The 20606-nt window shown below is 37.9% G+C and overlaps 1 protein-coding gene across 1 annotated transcript; it reads left to right on the forward strand.

Moving 5' to 3' along the window:
• The first annotated feature begins 11094 nt into the window (after positions 1-11094).
• LOC131949775 (protocadherin Fat 1-like) lies at positions 11095-19585 on the forward strand. Its single transcript, XM_059311722.1, has 17 exons — positions 11095-11131; positions 11418-11612; positions 12050-12157; positions 12478-12672; positions 13110-13217; positions 13538-13732; positions 14170-14277; positions 14598-14792; positions 15230-15337; positions 15658-15852; positions 16290-16397; positions 16718-16912; positions 17350-17457; positions 17778-17972; positions 18410-18517; positions 18838-19032; positions 19470-19585. Exons 1-17 carry the CDS (start codon positions 11095-11097, stop codon positions 19583-19585), a joined length of 2469 nt encoding a protein of 822 aa, XP_059167705.1.
• The last annotated feature ends 1021 nt before the right edge of the window (positions 19586-20606 follow it).

Below are 20606 nucleotides of genomic sequence, written 5' to 3' on the forward strand. Positions count from 1 at the left end.
CTCTGGTGTTTCTTTAGAGTTCCCATAACATTTGATTAAAAAAAAATTTTTAACTTTGAACAAAAATTTGATTGCACACATTAACTTTGTTTATATATTATAAAACCTTGTTGTACACTAGTTTGTTTATTTTCCGTTTTTTTACTTAAGCAAACTAATTCAATATCAGAGAAATATGCATTATTTTTCCTAAATTATAAACTTATTTCTATTTGTTTAGATGCTGTGTTGAGAAAATAAATACTAGGTAATTGTGCTAGTATTTTACATTTATACATCATTGGTTTTTATTTTTACATTTGTATTTGGCATTTTGTTATTGTTTTAACATTTGGTTTTTGTTATTATTTTGACATTTATTTATTATCATGCGACGATAGTGTCAGTGCACTTGACGGTAAATTTTATTGTTTTTCCTCTGGCGCTTTACCTGTAAGAAAGGTATTTAAATCTGTACACAAGTATTTTATAAAACTTTCGTGTTACATACATAATTTCTGTCTGCTGGAAGTAAACATGCATCCATGACATTACAGTATTACTAACTGATGTTTATTGTTTAGAAGTTTTTATCATTATTTTGTTTTCAAATTAATTTTTTATGAAGTGTAAATATTTCTATAAACTTAATGAACTATATATTTTTTTTTCCAATTAATAAACTATTAGAACTAATGCGTATTGTAGTTATTATTCATACTAGAATAACATGTTTAGTGTAGTATAAATTTGATGTAGGCCCGCTCAGATTTACAATCTCATGGTTCACACATTTTAATGTTTAAACATATCAATTATTTTGTCCGAATAACTGATCTTAACATCCTTATTTTTTATTGCTTACAAGGTTTCTGCTTACACTATATTGGTTTTTTGTCATATGTCTATTAGGATCTGATTGTCTTTAGGGAAGTTGTAGTATATTGCAACAATTTCTGAGGCACTTAGAAAAGACATTGAAGGTAAATAGCGCACTTCTCTCTCTCTCTGTCCACACAATTTTTGAGGCTATGATATCAGCATCTTCAGGGATATATGGAGAACTTAATGATATGGATTTTTGTTGAAAATAATATGTTGGATGCATTAAATGTATAAGCTAAATTTTATTTAAAGAATAAATATAAAATAAAGGCATATTCGATTTGGCGCACCCTGCTACCCTGTGAGCTCTATGGTACATACGTTCGCTTTAAAGTGTGTGATAGACTGTGAATAAAAAGGGTTACTATAGTCATTCACTAAATCGATTCCAGGGCGTCCTCCGGACCCCGGACAGTGCGATATTGAGCGCCTGGACTTTTTCATGAGCGCTTCGGCGTCAGTTTCGTTTTAAACAGTGCGATAGTCTATGGATAAGAAGAAGGGTTACTATAGTCCTTCACTAAATCGAATCCAGGGCGTCCTGAAGGGGTGCCATTTGGAGCCCCGGGCCTACGTTCGTTTTATTAAGTACAATACACTATGGCTTACATGGAGTATTATAATCGTTTACTAAGCCGAATCAGGCGTGTCCGTCGGCAGGATGCAATTTGGCGCCCTGGCTATACTATGAGCACTATGCGTTTATGTTTGCGTTTAAGTTTGCATTTATGTTTGCATTAATTTCCGCGTTATTGTCTGCGATTATGTTTGTATTTTCGTTATGTTTGTGTTTGCTTTTATATTTGGGTTTTAGTTGGTTGTGGTTATGGTTAAGTTTTAAAGTTAGGTTTAGGGGTATGTGTTATTTTTTTTCAAATGTCCGTATCTGCATATTATAGACATTTAATTGAAAAAGTAAAATATTTCCTAAACCCGTACTATGCCGGGTAAATACGCAAGTCACGGTCCTTTACAGATAGGTTTTTCACAGAGGCCATAGCTAGGCCTGGCCAGGACGGCTAGTATAATATTATTTTGTCATATTCTGAAAAATGTTATAGAAATTAGTAAAAAGGGTTAAGTACCCCTTCCGATTAGGGAAAATCGTCTTAAAGTTGTTAAAAACCAACATAAAAGATCTAATAATTATAGGCTTTATGCAAGTTTGTCAACCTAAGTAAAAGTTTACAAGTTCTTGATTGGATTAAAATACCACTTCCGTGTACCGGAAATCAATCACAAGTTGATAGAAACCAACGTATGAGATCGTATTTTTATAGACTGTTGGAAATCCTTCTGGTGACAGCAACGCAGTTTGGGTAAAATACGAGAAATGCGAAATGTAAAATTACAAGGCGGTAAAATGTGAGGAGGCTGCGAAAAAAATATTGCTTTCCTTAACAAAAGCATAGATCGCTAGAATATGTGTAAGCCCTGCTAGTGGGGTGGGGACTGTTCTACTATACCTTGCCTAGGCTTAACTAAATTAACTGTCCGGTCAGTGCAACCGTGGAAGACCCACACTGGTTAAACCCCAACCTTAGTCTAGATAAAAACACAAAAAAGCTTTAACAATTTAATAAAATTTATTACATCAAAAATGGAACCAGCAATAAAAACGTAAACATGAAGTCAAATTCAAAACATCCTAATCCAACACTAAACAAACAAAACACAACGTTCGATGGGATATTATGTACCTTCGATGCCTCGGATAGTCAAGGCTCTGAACACAGACAACCTTCCTATCCACTACGGCAACCGAAACGCTGTCTAATATCCACACCAAACAATACATACAAAACAATAGTAAAAAACAATACGTACAAAACACTACATACAAAACAATATATACAAAACAATAGTACAAAACAATACTTACAAAATAATACTTACAAAATAATACGTACAAAACACCCAGCCAAGTTACATAAGCCAGGGGGGAGAAAAAAATAAAGAAAACATAAATAAAATGCATGTAAAAATATATACATTAATATATACACATGTTTAAAATACTACTACTACTAGATACCTAGCTAAAGCCTCGAGTAAAATACGTAAAAATAAATTCTTAAAGCACATCTAATCACTGTCTAACCAAGAACTAGCAGATTAAAAATAACGTGTAAAACTAATTCATTGTAGAACCAATCTATTCTACACAGGGAGCAGCACTAAGCCATTGGTCTACCTACACACATACACATTGATAACAATAAAGTTAACCCCCCCCCCCTCCCCCCCGCTAAGGCCCCAATAAAGGCAGACACAAAGTAAGTGACTCAACATGACGTTGCAAGAAACATACAGATTAACTTTAAAGCAAACTAAAACCGAGGCAAACTAAAATATACTAAATACTGTCTAAGACAAACAGAACAAAATTACTTGTGACTAAGTCCAATTTAGTCATCGTGGGGAACCCACAATAACAATACATTAAAATATTTAAGTAAAATACACACACGCATTAAAACCAGTTTAGGAAAACTCCTAAACATATTGCCCTAAACCACGTGGTCCAAAACACACGCCAAGTCGCTTTCATACAAATCACAAATATACATATAAAATATTATTAAAAAACAAATACGCACGAGGTGCACCAAGCGCCCACACAGAAACTGACCCCACCTACATTCTCGACTCGGGTCAAAAGAGAGAAAAATCCGAGCGGTCAGTTTAAATACCCGCCTCGGGCGGAAGGGGAAACCCCGTAGCCGCTGTCCAGTAGATCATTCACGCACAGATAAATAAATAAGGTAAGTAGGTGGGTAGGTAGCTAGCAAGGTAGCTAGCTAGGTAAGTATGTAGCTAGGTAGGTAGGTAGGTGCGTCATGATGAAATAATATTAAATACATCATTGTTATGATGTGCGTTTCATCAGAGTATTTTGGTGCGAATGAATGTTGGTGCGAGAGATATGAAGAATGCATGTTTGATGACGCGGATGATAGTTTAATGTTTATATATACGAGAATAGTAGTTGAATAAATATTGACCAAGAAAATAATAGGCATTGTGTAAAGCGATTAAAGCCTGTATCGTGGTGATGGGAATGAACATGGTAGTGGTATGCTTAAAATGGTAGTAGATCACGTGATCAAATACGACACTCTCACAGCAGCCCTAACAGTCATGTGTAAATGTCTCATCTAGTACATATAGGTGTTTGTGCTAAAATTTATCTTGGCTTATTTTTCTTTGTGCTTTTTTCTGGTTGCGCTTTTTTCTGTTCGCGCTTTTTCCTGTTTGCGTATTTTTCGGGTTGCGCTTTTTTCTGTGTGCGCTTTTTTCTGTTTGCGCTTTTGCTGTTTGCGCTTTTATATATATATATATTATACTCATGTATATACATCGCTAAGGGTAAAAATACATCCAAACATTACTCTGTAAGAAACAAAAGAACAAAATACCATGCAGACCGACAACACGAAACAATTTATCACACAAAACAAAAAACAACACAAAGTATACACACAACCAAAAGACAAGAAACTCAACATAATCTGTTTTGTAGTCCTTAAGAAGTAAAATTGACATAAATTTTGATATTAAATAAGACAAGAGAACTACAGTATGTGACCTAATCACTCTCTTTATATAGATATACTAGCTGCATACCCGTGCTCCGCCACGGTAAATCTTTTTAAATATACCAACTTGGGAACAGAACAACACAAAACTACAAAACACAAACCCAAAAGAAATAAACCGGGAGTGATCTCCCCTAAACTTTATCGAATATTCTTATATAAAAAAACAGTGGATGGGAGCTCGGGATATAGACATAAATTTTAATCCATTTTAATCCACTTAAACTTTTTAAAATAGAATAGAATCTCGTAGAAAAAAGAATTGCACACCAGTGAATGACAAATAAAAAAGTGCATAATAGTGCAGAATATTATTAGTACTTTATAAATTTAGATTAGTTTTTGAGAAATCGGAAATAGCGTAAATTAGTACTTCCGTTCAACGGAAATAACTCAATGCTGTCGGGTCGCAATATCGGCTCAAAAGTGTTCTTTTTTTAAATTACAAGCTTTTATTTACTTCGCAATGTCTGTTTATTTCCATGTTTGTGGATTTGTGTCAAATCTTTTAACTCCATTTCGACCCATTTCTTATAAAGCGATTTTGTTCAAACATTCCAAATATGTTCCGCTTCAATGACAATAAAATTCTATCTTTTTAAAAATTTAATTAGATGTTTAATTTGTCATTAAATATTAATTAAACGGTTTCGAAACTAACTAAGGGGAGATAACTAAATTAAATAATTTTATATATTACTACATTCAATAACAGAACGGGAGATAACTAACTATACGCAATCATTATGTCAGTCTGGTGAGCAAAGGTTCACGTGAATGTTTACAATCGTAGAGCTGGTCAATCTAGCAATGGCTATTAAGGGCAGATAATAAAGTTTTTAAATGATTTGAAGCTAAGGCGAGGTAACAAACTTAAGACCTTTCTGTTTTCTGTATAATTTTTATCATTAATGGCTGCTTTTACGGGGCAGATAATCATCTTTCAGATATCGCGAGCTACTGTTGGTGTTTTAAAGCAAATATTTTTAGTTCTGTCGACTTCATAAATTACGAATCACTAAAAAATAGAAAATAAAACAAACATTAAAAAACTTTATAGAGACAAGCTTTTAAATGCGTTGAAAATACCAAAATAAAACTAATTTGTTTTTTTTTTTCATAAAAGCCTTGGGTGCTCATGACATTTTTACATATTTTAGCGACAAACAATTTTATGAAAGAGAGCTACTTCGTTTTATTTTATTTTCAGTACATTTAAAAGCGTATTGCTATAAAGTTATTTTTTTTTTTTAATTTGTTTAATTAAAGGGTTTTTATAATAGTTAAAAATACCATAAAGGATAAGCGATTACGTTATATTTTAAAATCTCTCCGTTGTTTATTGCACTACATCATTTTAACATAATGACTTTGTATCCCCTGCCTCCATGGATTTTAATCCAGTTAAGTGTTTTTTATCTTATTCATTATTGTAAAACTGTCTGACGTGCAGATAGAAACTTGGCAATTTCTCAAGTGACAAACAGGTCGCTAGACAAACTGTCTGGTAACTGGTAGATATACAAACAGTTAGAGAAAAGGGTAGATAAACATAGAAGGGGCAAACAATTAGTTAGACTAACAGGTAGGTAATCAAACAAACTGTTAGGCCTGTGGCTAGACATCTCTGATGTTTATGGGTCATCTATTCATGATGCGCACACAGAGTTGGGGTTATTAGACATTTATTGACACGTGTGGAAAATGTTGAAATAAAACAGGAAGCTCATCATAAATTTCAATATTTTATTTATTTGACACAAAACATTTGAGATTCTACTGGTATCATTTAATGACATATATTAATAATAGGCATTATTATGTATTATATTATGTAAATATTGAATACAAAACACGTTGCAAGTGAATAAATACAATGAAAAGAGATATTCAGAAAATTATTACAATTTTTTTAAAGAGCGAGGCGATGAAGGGTTTTAAATTGTCTTTTTTATGGACGTCGCAAACGGATACCGATACCGACTTTATCTACCCAGGCGCCACCATAACCATCGACACCACCAGCAACCCCTCTGTGAATGAGAACAGCCCTGTCGATACCCTTATCTTCCAAGTTTCTGCTACAGGCGTGGGAACTTTGACCTACAGCCTAACCACCGCCGCCGGGTTTAAGATCGATTCAAGTGATGGTGAAGTCAGGGTGGATACTGCAAGCTTAGACTATGAAACAATTACGTCTTATCTCATTGTTGTGCAGTAAGTTGTTTTACATTTGGTTTTCTTTTAGTAAATCTTTTTGTTTCTAAATTTAATTGTGACTAGACTACCCGTTATCATTAGATAACTGTGGGTTTCGGGGGTTATCCATAAATGACATCACGTCCGTCACATATCATCGCAAAATGACCAGACCCCACATTTAAAAAGACGCCACACCTCAGACATGTTTTTGTCTTTTAAAAATTTCGGCTGAGCGTGGGTCAGACCACACTATCCCTTCATATGCAAACAACAAAAACTGACCACATTACATCTACTGTTGCTGTCTCATTGGCCAGACAACAAACACTGATAACATTATTTAAAAATAAGTTTGCCTATCTTTTGATACATATCTCGCATCATATGCATCATATTCTTCATAAGCTTTTCAGAATTGTTTCGACTTCCGTGGTTGTACCAAATCATATTTAAAAAATCATTTTTATTGTCTTATATAACTATGTACTTTTATTTTCGCAGAGTTGTCGATAGTGATACAACACCAACAACAGCTAGCGCGCAATTTACTCTCATCGTTAATAACCTAAACGACAACACCCCAGTCATCACTGTCACTGACGTGGACAACACCATCGACGAGGAGAAGCCATCCGGCACAAGCGCTGGCTTTGTGTTTTCCGCCTCTGATGCTGATGCTGGCACAACACTAGTGTACACCCTCACAGGTCAGTTATTTTACTTCAATGGTCAGCGGTACAGATTTGGTACAACTTGAACAATGGAATTGTAACAGATTGCAATGTCATCTGTGGAATTTCATTGGCTGTAATCGTGTCATGTTGTCTTTGCGAATATGACATTCGTGCGAATATCATTGTGTGTAGGCATAAGATGTATTGGCGACTATGTTGTTCAGAGGAATGTAATTGTATCTAATCATGTATTGTTGTCTTGGTGAATATGACTTTCTGTAATCTTGTAATGGAGTTCAGTCTCGACTGGCATTAATTAGTAACTGTGCACAATAGAGTGATGACAAAGTACAAAGTTACACTAACCGACACTCAGGTTCTGATAGCTCTCAGATGAATGATTGATTTTAACTAACATAAGTGATGTATAATAGAGACGTACACAGTCGTTTCTCTAACTTCATGTACAGACGCGACCAATTTCAACATTGATTCCACAAACGGTGCCATCACACTCAACACTAAAATTGATGTGGATCCTGCAATGGCAAATGTAGTCTATCATCCAGTGCTTCATGGTGAGTAGCAAACATATTCGTTCCTCAGCAGTGGGTAGTTAACATACAGGAGCTCAACACTGAGTAGCTAACATACCGGTGCTCAACAGTGGGTAGTGAACAAGCCTGTCCTTAACAGTGAGTGGTAAAAATATACGGTCCTTCGCGGTGAGTACCTCACATATTCAGTCATCAAAGTTGATTGGTGGTTAATTACAAACCATTCAAACTTATCGACATGTTTTAATCTCTGCATTCGATCATTCTTTAATTTACATGGCAAAACCTAACTAACATTTCAATATTTTAAAAGATCTTGCTATGATGTTTTTATATTTTAGTATCTGACGGCACCAACTCGGCATCCGTGACCTTGACCCTAACAGTAACAAATATCAACGACAACACCCCAGTCATCACTGTCACTGACGTGGACATCACCATCGACGAGGAGAAGCCATCCGGCACAAGCGCTGGCTTTGTGTTTTCCGCCTCTGATGCTGATGCTGGCACAACACTAGTGTACACCCTCACAGGTCAGTTATTTTACTTCAATGGTCAGCGGTACAGATTTGGTACAACTTGAACAATGGAATTGTAACAGATTGCAATGTCATCTGTGGAATTTCATTGGCTGTAATCGTGTCATGTTGTCTTTGCGAATATGACATTCGTGCGAATATCATTGTGTGTAGGCATAAGATGTATTGGCGACTATGTTTTTCAGAGGAATGTAATTGTATCTAATCATGTATTGTTGTCTTGGTGAATATGACTTTCTGTAATCTTGTAATGGAGTTCAGTCTCGACTGGCATTAATTAGTAACTGTGCACAATAGAGTGATGACAAAGTACAAAGTTACACTAACCGACACTCAGGTTCTGATAGCTCTCAGATGAATGATTGATTTTAACTAACATAAGTGATGTATAATAGAGACGTACACAGTCGTTTCTCTAACTTCATGTACAGACGCGACCAATTTCAACATTGATTCCACAAACGGTGCCATCACACTCAACACTAAAATTGATGTGGATCCTGCAATGGCAAATGTAGTCTATCATCCAGTGCTTCATGGTGAGTAGCAAACATATTCGTTCCTCAGCAGTGGGTAGTTAACATACAGGAGCTCAACATTGAGTAGCTAACATACCGGTGCTCAACAGTGGGTAGTGAACAAGCCTGTCCTTAACAGTGAGTGGTAAAAATATACGGTCCTTCGCGGTGAGTACCTCACATATTCAGTCATCAAAGTTGATTGGTGGTTAATTACAAACCATTCAAACTTATCGACATGTTTTAATCTCTGCATTCGATCATTCTTTAATTTACATGGCAAAACCTAACTAACATTTCAATATTTTAAAAGATCTTGCTATGATGTTTTTATATTTTAGTATCTGACGGCACCAACTCGGCATCCGTGACCTTGACCCTAACAGTAACAAATATCAACGACAACACCCCAGTCATCACTGTCACTGACGTGGACATCACCATCGACGAGGAGAAGCCATCCGGCACAAGCGCTGGCTTTGTGTTTTCCGCCTCTGATGCTGATGCTGGCACAACACTAGTGTACACCCTCACAGGTCAGTTATTTTACTTCAATGGTCAGCGGTACAGATTTGGTACAACTTGAACAATGGAATTGTAACAGATTGCAATGTCATCTGTGGAATTTCATTGGCTGTAATCGTGTCATGTTGTCTTTGCGAATATGACATTCGTGCGAATATCATTGTGTGTAGGCATAAGATGTATTGGCGACTATGTTGTTCAGAGGAATGTAATTGTATCTAATCATGTATTGTTGTCTTGGTGAATATGACTTTCTGTAATCTTGTAATGGAGTTCAGTCTCGACTGGCATTAATTAGTAACTGTGCACAATAGAGTGATGACAAAGTACAAAGTTACACTAACCGACACTCAGGTTCTGATAGCTCTCAGATGAATGATTGATTTTAACTAACATAAGTGATGTATAATAGAGACGTACACAGTCGTTTCTCTAACTTCATGTACAGACGCGACCAATTTCAACATTGATTCCACAAACGGTGCCATCACACTCAACACTAAAATTGATGTGGATCCTGCAATGGCAAATGTAGTCTATCATCCAGTGCTTCATGGTGAGTAGCAAACATATTCGTTCCTCAGCAGTGGGTAGTTAACATACAGGAGCTCAACACTGAGTAGCTAACATACCGGTGCTCAACAGTGGGTAGTGAACAAGCCTGTCCTTAACAGTGAGTGGTAAAAATATACGGTCCTTCGCGGTGAGTATCTCACATATTCAGTCATCAAAGTTGATTGGTGGTTAATTACAAACCATTCAAACTTATCGACATGTTTTAATCTCTGCATTCGATCATTCTTTAATTTACATGGCAAAACCTAACTAACATTTCAATATTTTAAAAGATCTTGCTATGATGTTTTTATATTTTAGTATCTGACGGCACCAACTCGGCATCCGTGACCTTGACCCTAACAGTAACAAATATCAACGACAACACCCCAGTCATCACTGTCACTGACGTGGACATCACCATCGACGAGGAGAAGCCATCCGGCACAAGCGCTGGCTTTGTGTTTTCCGCCTCTGATGCTGATGCTGGCACAACACTAGTGTACACCCTCACAGGTCAGTTATTTTACTTCAATGGTCAGCGGTACAGATTTGGTACAACTTGAACAATGGAATTGTAACAGATTGCAATGTCATCTGTGGAATTTCATTGGCTGTAATCGTGTCATGTTGTCTTTGCGAATATGACATTCGTGCGAATATCATTGTGTGTAGGCATAAGATGTATTGGCGACTATGTTTTTCAGAGGAATGTAATTGTATCTAATCATGTATTGTTGTCTTGGTGAATATGACTTTCTGTAATCTTGTAATGGAGTTCAGTCTCGACTGGCATTAATTAGTAACTGTGCACAATAGAGTGATGACAAAGTACAAAGTTACACTAACCGACACTCAGGTTCTGATAGCTCTCAGATGAATGATTGATTTTAACTAACATAAGTGATGTATAATAGAGACGTACACAGTCGTTTCTCTAACTTCATGTACAGACGCGACCAATTTCAACATTGATTCCACAAACGGTGCCATCACACTCAACACTAAAATTGATGTGGATCCTGCAATGGCAAATGTAGTCTATCATCCAGTGCTTCATGGTGAGTAGCAAACATATTCGTTCCTCAGCAGTGGGTAGTTAACATACAGGAGCTCAACACTGAGTAGCTAACATACCGGTGCTCAACAGTGGGTAGTGAACAAGCCTGTCCTTAACAGTGAGTGGTAAAAATATACGGTCCTTCGCGGTGAGTACCTCACATATTCAGTCATCAAAGTTGATTGGTGGTTAATTACAAACCATTCAAACTTATCGACATGTTTTAATCTCTGCATTCGATCATTCTTTAATTTACATGGCAAAACCTAACTAACATTTCAATATTTTAAAAGATCTTGCTATGATGTTTTTATATTTTAGTATCTGACGGCACCAACTCGGCATCTGTGACCTTGACCCTAACAGTAACAAATATCAACGACAACACCCCAGTCATCACTGTCACTGACGTGGACATCACCATCGACGAGGAGAAGCCATCCGGCACAAGCGCTGGCTTTGTGTTTTCCGCCTCTGATGCTGATGCTGGCACAACACTAGTGTACACCCTCACAGGTCAGTTATTTTACTTCAATGGTCAGCGGTACAGATTTGGTACAACTTGAACAATGGAATTGTAACAGATTGCAATGTCATCTGTGGAATTTCATTGGCTGTAATCGTGTCATGTTGTCTTTGCGAATATGACATTCGTGCGAATATCATTGTGTGTAGGCATAAGATGTATTGGCGACTATGTTGTTCAGAGGAATGTAATTGTATCTAATCATGTATTGTTGTCTTGGTGAATATGACTTTCTGTAATCTTGTAATGGAGTTCAGTCTCGACTGGCATTAATTAGTAACTGTGCACAATAGAGTGATGACAAAGTACAAAGTTACACTAACCGACACTCAGGTTCTGATAGCTCTCAGATGAATGATTGATTTTAACTAACATAAGTGATGTATAATAGAGACGTACACAGTCGTTTCTCTAACTTCATGTACAGACGCGACCAATTTCAACATTGATTCCACAAACGGTGCCATCACACTCAACACTAAAATTGATGTGGATCCTGCAATGGCAAATGTAGTCTATCATCCAGTGCTTCATGGTGAGTAGCAAACATATTCGTTCCTCAGCAGTGGGTAGTTAACATACAGGAGCTCAACACTGAGTAGCTAACATACCGGTGCTCAACAGTGGGTAGTGAACAAGCCTGTCCTTAACAGTGAGTGGTAAAAATATACGGTCCTTCGCGGTGAGTACCTCACATATTCAGTCATCAAAGTTGATTGGTGGTTAATTACAAACCATTCAAACTTATCGACATGTTTTAATCTCTGCATTCGATCATTCTTTAATTTACATGGCAAAACCTAACTAACATTTCAATATTTTAAAAGATCTTGCTATGATGTTTTTATATTTTAGTATCTGACGGCACCAACTCGGCATCCGTGACCTTGACCCTAACAGTAACAAATATCAACGACAACACCCCAGTCATCACTGTCACTGACGTGGACATCACCATCGACGAGGAGAAGCCATCCGGCACAAGCGCTGGCTTTGTGTTTTCCGCCTCTGATGCTGATGCTGGCACAACACTAGTGTACACCCTCACAGGTCAGTTATTTTACTTCAATGGTCAGCGGTACAGATTTGGTACAACTTGAACAATGGAATTGTAACAGATTGCAATGTCATCTGTGGAATTTCATTGGCTGTAATCGTGTCATGTTGTCTTTGCGAATATGACATTCGTGCGAATATCATTGTGTGTAGGCATAAGATGTATTGGCGACTATGTTTTTCAGAGGAATGTAATTGTATCTAATCATGTATTGTTGTCTTGGTGAATATGACTTTCTGTAATCTTGTAATGGAGTTCAGTCTCGACTGGCATTAATTAGTAACTGTGCACAATAGAGTGATGACAAAGTACAAAGTTACACTAACCGACACTCAGGTTCTGATAGCTCTCAGATGAATGATTGATTTTAACTAACATAAGTGATGTATAATAGAGACGTACACAGTCGTTTCTCTAACTTCATGTACAGACGCGACCAATTTCAACATTGATTCCACAAACGGTGCCATCACACTCAACACTAAAATTGATGTGGATCCTGCAATGGCAAATGTAGTCTATCATCCAGTGCTTCATGGTGAGTAGCAAACATATTCGTTCCTCAGCAGTGGGTAGTTAACATACAGGAGCTCAACACTGAGTAGCTAACATACCGGTGCTCAACAGTGGGTAGTGAACAAGCCTGTCCTTAACAGTGAGTGGTAAAAATATACGGTCCTTCGCGGTGAGTACCTCACATATTCAGTCATCAAAGTTGATTGGTGGTTAATTACAAACCATTCAAACTTATCGACATGTTTTAATCTCTGCATTCGATCATTCTTTAATTTACATGGCAAAACCTAACTAACATTTCAATATTTTAAAAGATCTTGCTATGATGTTTTTATATTTTAGTATCTGACGGCACCAACTCGGCATCCGTGACCTTGACCCTAACAGTAACAAATATCAACGACAACACCCCAGTCATCACTGTCACTGACGTGGACATCACCATCGACGAGGAGAAGCCATCCGGCACAAGCGCTGGCTTTGTGTTTTCCGCCTCTGATGCTGATGCTGGCACAACACTAGTGTACACCCTCACAGGTCAGTTATTTTACTTCAATGGTCAGCGGTACAGATTTGGTACAACTTGAACAATGGAATTGTAACAGATTGCAATGTCATCTGTGGAATTTCATTGGCTGTAATCGTGTCATGTTGTCTTTGCGAATATGACATTCGTGCGAATATCATTGTGTGTAGGCATAAGATGTATTGGCGACTATGTTGTTCAGAGGAATGTAATTGTATCTAATCAGGTATTGTTGTCTTGGTGAATATGACTTTCTGTAATCTTGTAATGGAGTTCAGTCTCGACTGGCATTAATTAGTAACTGTGCACAATAGAGTGATGACAAAGTACAAAGTTACACTAACCGACACTCAGGTTCTGATAGCTCTCAGATGAATGATTGATTTTAACTAACATAAGTGATGTATAATAGAGACGTACACAGTCGTTTCTCTAACTTCATGTACAGACGCGACCAATTTCAACATTGATTCCACAAACGGTGCCATCACACTCAACACTAAAATTGATGTGGATCCTGCAATGGCAAATGTAGTCTATCATCCAGTGCTTCATGGTGAGTAGCAAACATATTCGTTCCTCAGCAGTGGGTAGTTAACATACAGGAGCTCAACACTGAGTAGCTAACATACCGGTGCTCAACAGTGGGTAGTGAACAAGCCTGTCCTTAACAGTGAGTGGTAAAAATATACGGTCCTTCGCGGTGAGTACCTCACATATTCAGTCATCAAAGTTGATTGGTGGTTAATTACAAACCATTCAAACTTATCGACATGTTTTAATCTCTGCATTCGATCATTCTTTAATTTACATGGCAAAACCTAACTAACATTTCAATATTTTAAAAGATCTTGCTATGATGTTTTTATATTTTAGTATCTGACGGCACCAACTCGGCATCCGTGACCTTGACCCTAACAGTAACAAATATCAACGACAACACCCCAGTCATCACTGTCACTGACGTGGACATCACCATCGACGAGGAGAAGCCATCCGGCACAAGCGCTGGCTTTGTGTTTTCCGCCTCTGATGCTGATGCTGGCACAACACTAGTGTACACCCTCACAGGTCAGTTATTTTACTTCATTGGTCAGCGGTACAGATTTGGTACAACTTGAACAATGGAATTGTAACAGATTGCAATGTCATCTGTGGAATTTCATTGGCTGTAATCGTGTCATGTTGTCTTTGCGAATATGACATTCGTGCGAATATCATTGTGTGTAGGCATAAGATGTATTGGCGACTATGTTGTTCAGAGGAATGTAATTGTATCTAATCATGTATTGTTGTCTTGGTGAATATGACTTTCTGTAATCTTGTAATGGAGTTCAGTCTCGACTGGCATTAATTAGTAACTGTGCACAATAGAGTGATGACAAAGTACAAAGTTACACTAACCGACACTCAGGTTCTGATAGCTCTCAGATGAATGATTGATTTTAACTAACATAAGTGATGTATAATAGAGACGTACACAGTCGTTTCTCTAACTTCATGTACAGACGCGACCAATTTCAACATTGATTCCACAAACGGTGCCATCACACTCAACACTAAAATTGATGTGGATCCTGCAATGGCAAATGTAGTCTATCATCCAGTGCTTCATGGTGAGTAGCAAACATATTCGTTCCTCAGCAGTGGGTAGTTAACATACAGGAGCTCAACACTGAGTAGCTAACATACCGGTGCTCAACAGTGGGTAGTGAACAAGCCTGTCCTTAACAGTGAGTGGTAAAAATATACGGTCCTTCGCGGTGAGTACCTCACATATTCAGTCATCAAAGTTGATTGGTGGTTAATTACAAACCATTCAAACTTATCGACATGTTTTAATCTCTGCATTCGATCATTCTTTAATTTACATGGCAAAACCTAACTAACATTTCAATATTTTAAAAGATCTTGCTATGATGTTTTTATATTTTAGTATCTGACGGCACCAACTCGGCATCCGTGACCTTGACCCTAACAGTAACAAATATCAACGACAACACCCCAGTCATCACTGTCACTGACGTGGACATCACCATCGACGAGGAGAAGCCATCCGGCACAAGCGCTGGCTTTGTGTTTTCCGCCTCTGATGCTGATGCTGGCACAACACTAGTGTACACCCTCACAGGTCAGTTATTTTACTTCAATGGTCAGCGGTACAGATTTGGTACAACTTGAACAATGGAATTGTAACAGATTGCAATGTCATCTGTGGAATTTCATTGGCTGTAATCGTGTCATGTTGTCTTTGCGAATATGACATTCGTGCGAATATCATTGTGTGTAGGCATAAGATGTATTGGCGACTATGTTGTTCAGAGGAATGTAATTGTATCTAATCAGGTATTGTTGTCTTGGTGAATATGACTTTCTGTAATCTTGTAATGGAGTTCAGTCTCGACTGGCATTAATTAGTAACTGTGCACAATAGAGTGATGACAAAGTACAAAGTTACACTAACCGACACTCAGGTTCTGATAGCTCTCAGATGAATGATTGATTTTAACTAACATAAGTGATGTATAATAGAGACGTACACAGTCGTTTCTCTAACTTCATGTACAGACGCGACCAATTTCAACATTGATTCCACAAACGGTGCCATCACACTCAACACTAAAATTGATGTGGATCCTGCAATGGCAAATGTAGTCTATCATCCAGTGCTTCATGGTGAGTAGCAAACATATTCGTTCCTCAGCAGTGGGTAGTTAACATACAGGAGCTCAACACTGAGTAGCTAACATACCGGTGCTCAACAGTGGGTAGTGAACAAGCCTGTCCTTAACAGTGAGTGGTAAAAATATACGGTCCTTCGCGGTGAGTACCTCACATATTCAGTCATCAAAGTTGATTGGTGGTTAATTACAAACCATTCAAACTTATCGACATGTTTTAATCTCTGCATTCGATCATTCTTTAATTTACATGGCAAAACCTAACTAACATTTCAATATTTTAAAAGATCTTGCTATGATGTTTTTATATTTTAGTATCTGACGGCACCAACTCGGCATCCGTGACCTTGACCCTAACAGTAACAAATATCAACGACAACACCCCAGTCATCACTGTCACTGACGTGGACATCACCATCGACGAGGAGAAGCCATCCGGCACAAGCGCTGGCTTTGTGTTTTCCGCCTCTGATGCTGATGCTGGCACAACACTAGTGTACACCCTCACAGGTCAGTTATTTTACTTCATTGGTCAGCGGTACAGATTTGGTACAACTTGAACAATGGAATTGTAACAGATTGCAATGTCATCTGTGGAATTTCATTGGCTGTAATCGTGTCATGTTGTCTTTGCGAATATGACATTCGTGCGAATATCATTGTGTGTAGGCATAAGATGTATTGGCGACTATGTTGTTCAGAGGAATGTAATTGTATCTAATCATGTATTGTTGTCTTGGTGAATATGACTTTCTGTAATCTTGTAATGGAGTTCAGTCTCGACTGGCATTAATTAGTAACTGTGCACAATAGAGTGATGACAAAGTACAAAGTTACACTAACCGACACTCAGGTTCTGATAGCTCTCAGATGAATGATTGATTTTAACTAACATAAGTGATGTATAATAGAGACGTACACAGTCGTTTCTCTAACTTCATGTACAGACGCGACCAATTTCAACATTGATTCCACAAACGGTGCCATCACACTCAACACTAAAATTGATGTGGATCCTGCAATGGCAAATGTAGTCTATCATCCAGTGCTTCATGGTGAGTAGCAAACATATTCGTTCCTCAGCAGTGGGTAGTTAACATACAGGAGCTCAACACTGAGTAGCTAACATACCGGTGCTCAACAGTGGGTAGTGAACAAGCCTGTCCTTAACAGTGAGTGGTAAAAATATACGGTCCTTCGCGGTGAGTACCTCACATATTCAGTCATCAAAGTTGATTGGTGGTTAATTACAAACCATTCAAACTTATCGACATGTTTTAATCTCTGCATTCGATCATTCTTTAATTTACATGGCAAAACCTAACTAACATTTCAATATTTTAAAAGATCTTGCTATGATGTTTTTATATTTTAGTATCTGACGGCACCAACTCGGCATCCGTGACCTTGACCCTAACAGTAACAAATATCAACGACAACACCCCAGTCATCACTGTCACTGACGTGGACATCACCATCGACGAGGAGAAGCCATCCGGCACAAGCGCTGGCTTTGTGTTTTCCGCCTCTGATGCTGATGCTGGCACAACACTAGTGTACACCCTCACAGGTCAGTTATTTTACTTCAATGGTCAGCGGTACAGATTTGGTACAACTTGAACAATGGAATTGTAACAGATTGCAATGTCATCTGTGGAATTTCATTGGCTGTAATCGTGTCATGTTGTCTTTGCGAATATGACATTCGTGCGAATATCATTGTGTGTAGGCATAAGATGTATTGGCGACTATGTTGTTCAGAGGAATGTAATTGTATCTAATCAGGTATTGTTGTCTTGGTGAATATGACTTTCTGTAATCTTGTAATGGAGTTCAGTCTCGACTGGCATTAATTAGTAACTGTGCACAATAGAGTGATGACAAAGTACAAAGTTACACTAACCGACACTCAGGTTCTGATAGCTCTCAGATGAATGATTGATTTTAACTAACATAAGTGATGTATAATAGAGACGTACACAGTCGTTTCTCTAACTTCATGTACAGACGCGACCAATTTCAACATTGATTCCACAAACGGTGCCATCACACTCAACACTAAAATTGATGTGGATCCTGCAATGGCAAATGTAGTCTATCATCCAGTGCTTCATGGTGAGTAGCAAACATATTCGTTCCTCAGCAGTGGGTAGTTAACATACAGGAGCTCAACACTGAGTAGCTAACATACCGGTGCTCAACAGTGGGTAGTGAACAAGCCTGTCCTTAACAGTGAGTGGTAAAAATATACGGTCCTTCGCGGTGAGTACCTCACATATTCAGTCATCAAAGTTGATTGGTGGTTAATTACAAACCATTCAAACTTATCGACATGTTTTAATCTCTGCATTCGATCATTCTTTAATTTACATGGCAAAACCTAACTAACATTTCAATATTTTAAAAGATCTTGCTATGATGTTTTTATATTTTAGTATCTGACGGCACCAACTCGGCATCCGTGACCTTGACCCTAACAGTAACAAATATCAACGACAACACCCCAGTCATCACTGTCACTGACGTAGACATCACCATCGACGAGGAGAAGCCATCCGGCACAAGCGCTGGCTTTGTGTTTTCCGCCTCTGATGCTGATGCTGGCACAACACTAGTGTACACCCTCACAGGTCAGTTATTTTACTTCAATGGTCAGCGGTACAGATTTGGTACAACTTGAACAATGGAATTGTAACAGATTGCAATGTCATCTGTGGAATTTCATTGGCTGTAATCGTGTCATGTTGTCTTTGCGAATATGACATTCGTGCGAATATCATTGTGTGTAGGCATAAGATGTATTGGCGACTATGTTGTTCAGAGGAATGTAATTGTATCTAATCATGTATTGTTGTCTTGGTGAATATGACTTTCTGTAATCTTGTAATGGAGTTCAGTCTCGACTGGCATTAATTAGTAACTGTGCACAATAGAGTGATGACAAAGTACAAAGTTACACTAACCGACACTCAGGTTCTGATAGCTCTCAGATGAATGATTGATTTTAACTAACATAAGTGATGTATAATAGAGACGTACACAGTCGTTTCTCTAACTTCATGTACAGACGCGACCAATTTCAACATTGATTCCACAAACGGTGCCATCACACTCAACACTAAAATTGATGTGGATCCTGCAATGGCAAATGTAGTCTATCATCCAGTGCTTCATGGTGAGTAGCAAACATATTCGTTCCTCAGCAGTGGGTAGTTAACATACAGGAACTCAACACTGAGTAGCTAACATACCGGTGCTCAACAGTGGGTAGTGAACAAGCCTGTCCTTAACAGTGAGTGGTAAAAATATACGGTCCTTCGCGGTGAGTATCTCACATATTCAGTCATCAAAGTTGATTGGTGGTTAATTACAAACCATTCAAACTTATCGACATGTTTTAATCTCTGCATTCGATCATTCTTTAATTTACATGGCAAAACCTAACTAACATTTCAATATTTTAAAAGATCTTGCTATGATGTTTTTATATTTTAGTATCTGACGGCACCAACACGGCATCCGTGACCTTGACCCTAACAGTAACAAATATCAACGACAACACCCCAGTCATCACTGTCACTGACGTGGACATCACCATCGACGAGGAGAAGCCATCCGGCACAAGCGCTGGCTTTGTGTTTTCCGCCTCTGATGCTGATGCTGGCACAACACTAGTGTACACCCTCACAGGTCAGTTATTTTACTTCAATGGTCAGCGGTACAGATTTGGTACAACTTGAACAATGGAATTGTAACAGATTGCAATGTCATCTGTGGAATTTCATTGGCTGTAATCGTGTCATGTTGTCTTTGCGAATATGACATTCGTGCGAATATCATTGTGTGTAGGCATAAGATGTATTGGCGACTATGTTGTTCAGAGGAATGTAATTGTATCTAATCATGTATTGTTGTCTTTGTGAATATGACTTTCTGTAATCTTGTAATGGAGTTCAGTCTCGACTGGCATTAATTAGTAACTGTGCACAATAGAGTGATGCACAAAGTACAAAGTTACACTAACCGACACTCAGGTTCTGATAGCTCTCAGATGAATGATTGATTTTAACTAACATAAGTGATGTATAATAGAGACGTACACAGTCGTTTCTCTAACTTCATGTACAGACGCGACCAATTTCAACATTGATTCCACAAACGGTGCCATCACACTCAACACTAAAATTGATGTGGATCCTGCAAT

The sequence above is a fragment of the Physella acuta genome, unplaced genomic scaffold, assembly GCF_028476545.2.
Source record: "Physella acuta isolate Inbredline_101_S28 unplaced genomic scaffold, ASM2847654v3 ptg000714l, whole genome shotgun sequence".
NCBI classification, from domain to species: domain Eukaryota; kingdom Metazoa; phylum Mollusca; class Gastropoda; family Physidae; genus Physella; species Physella acuta.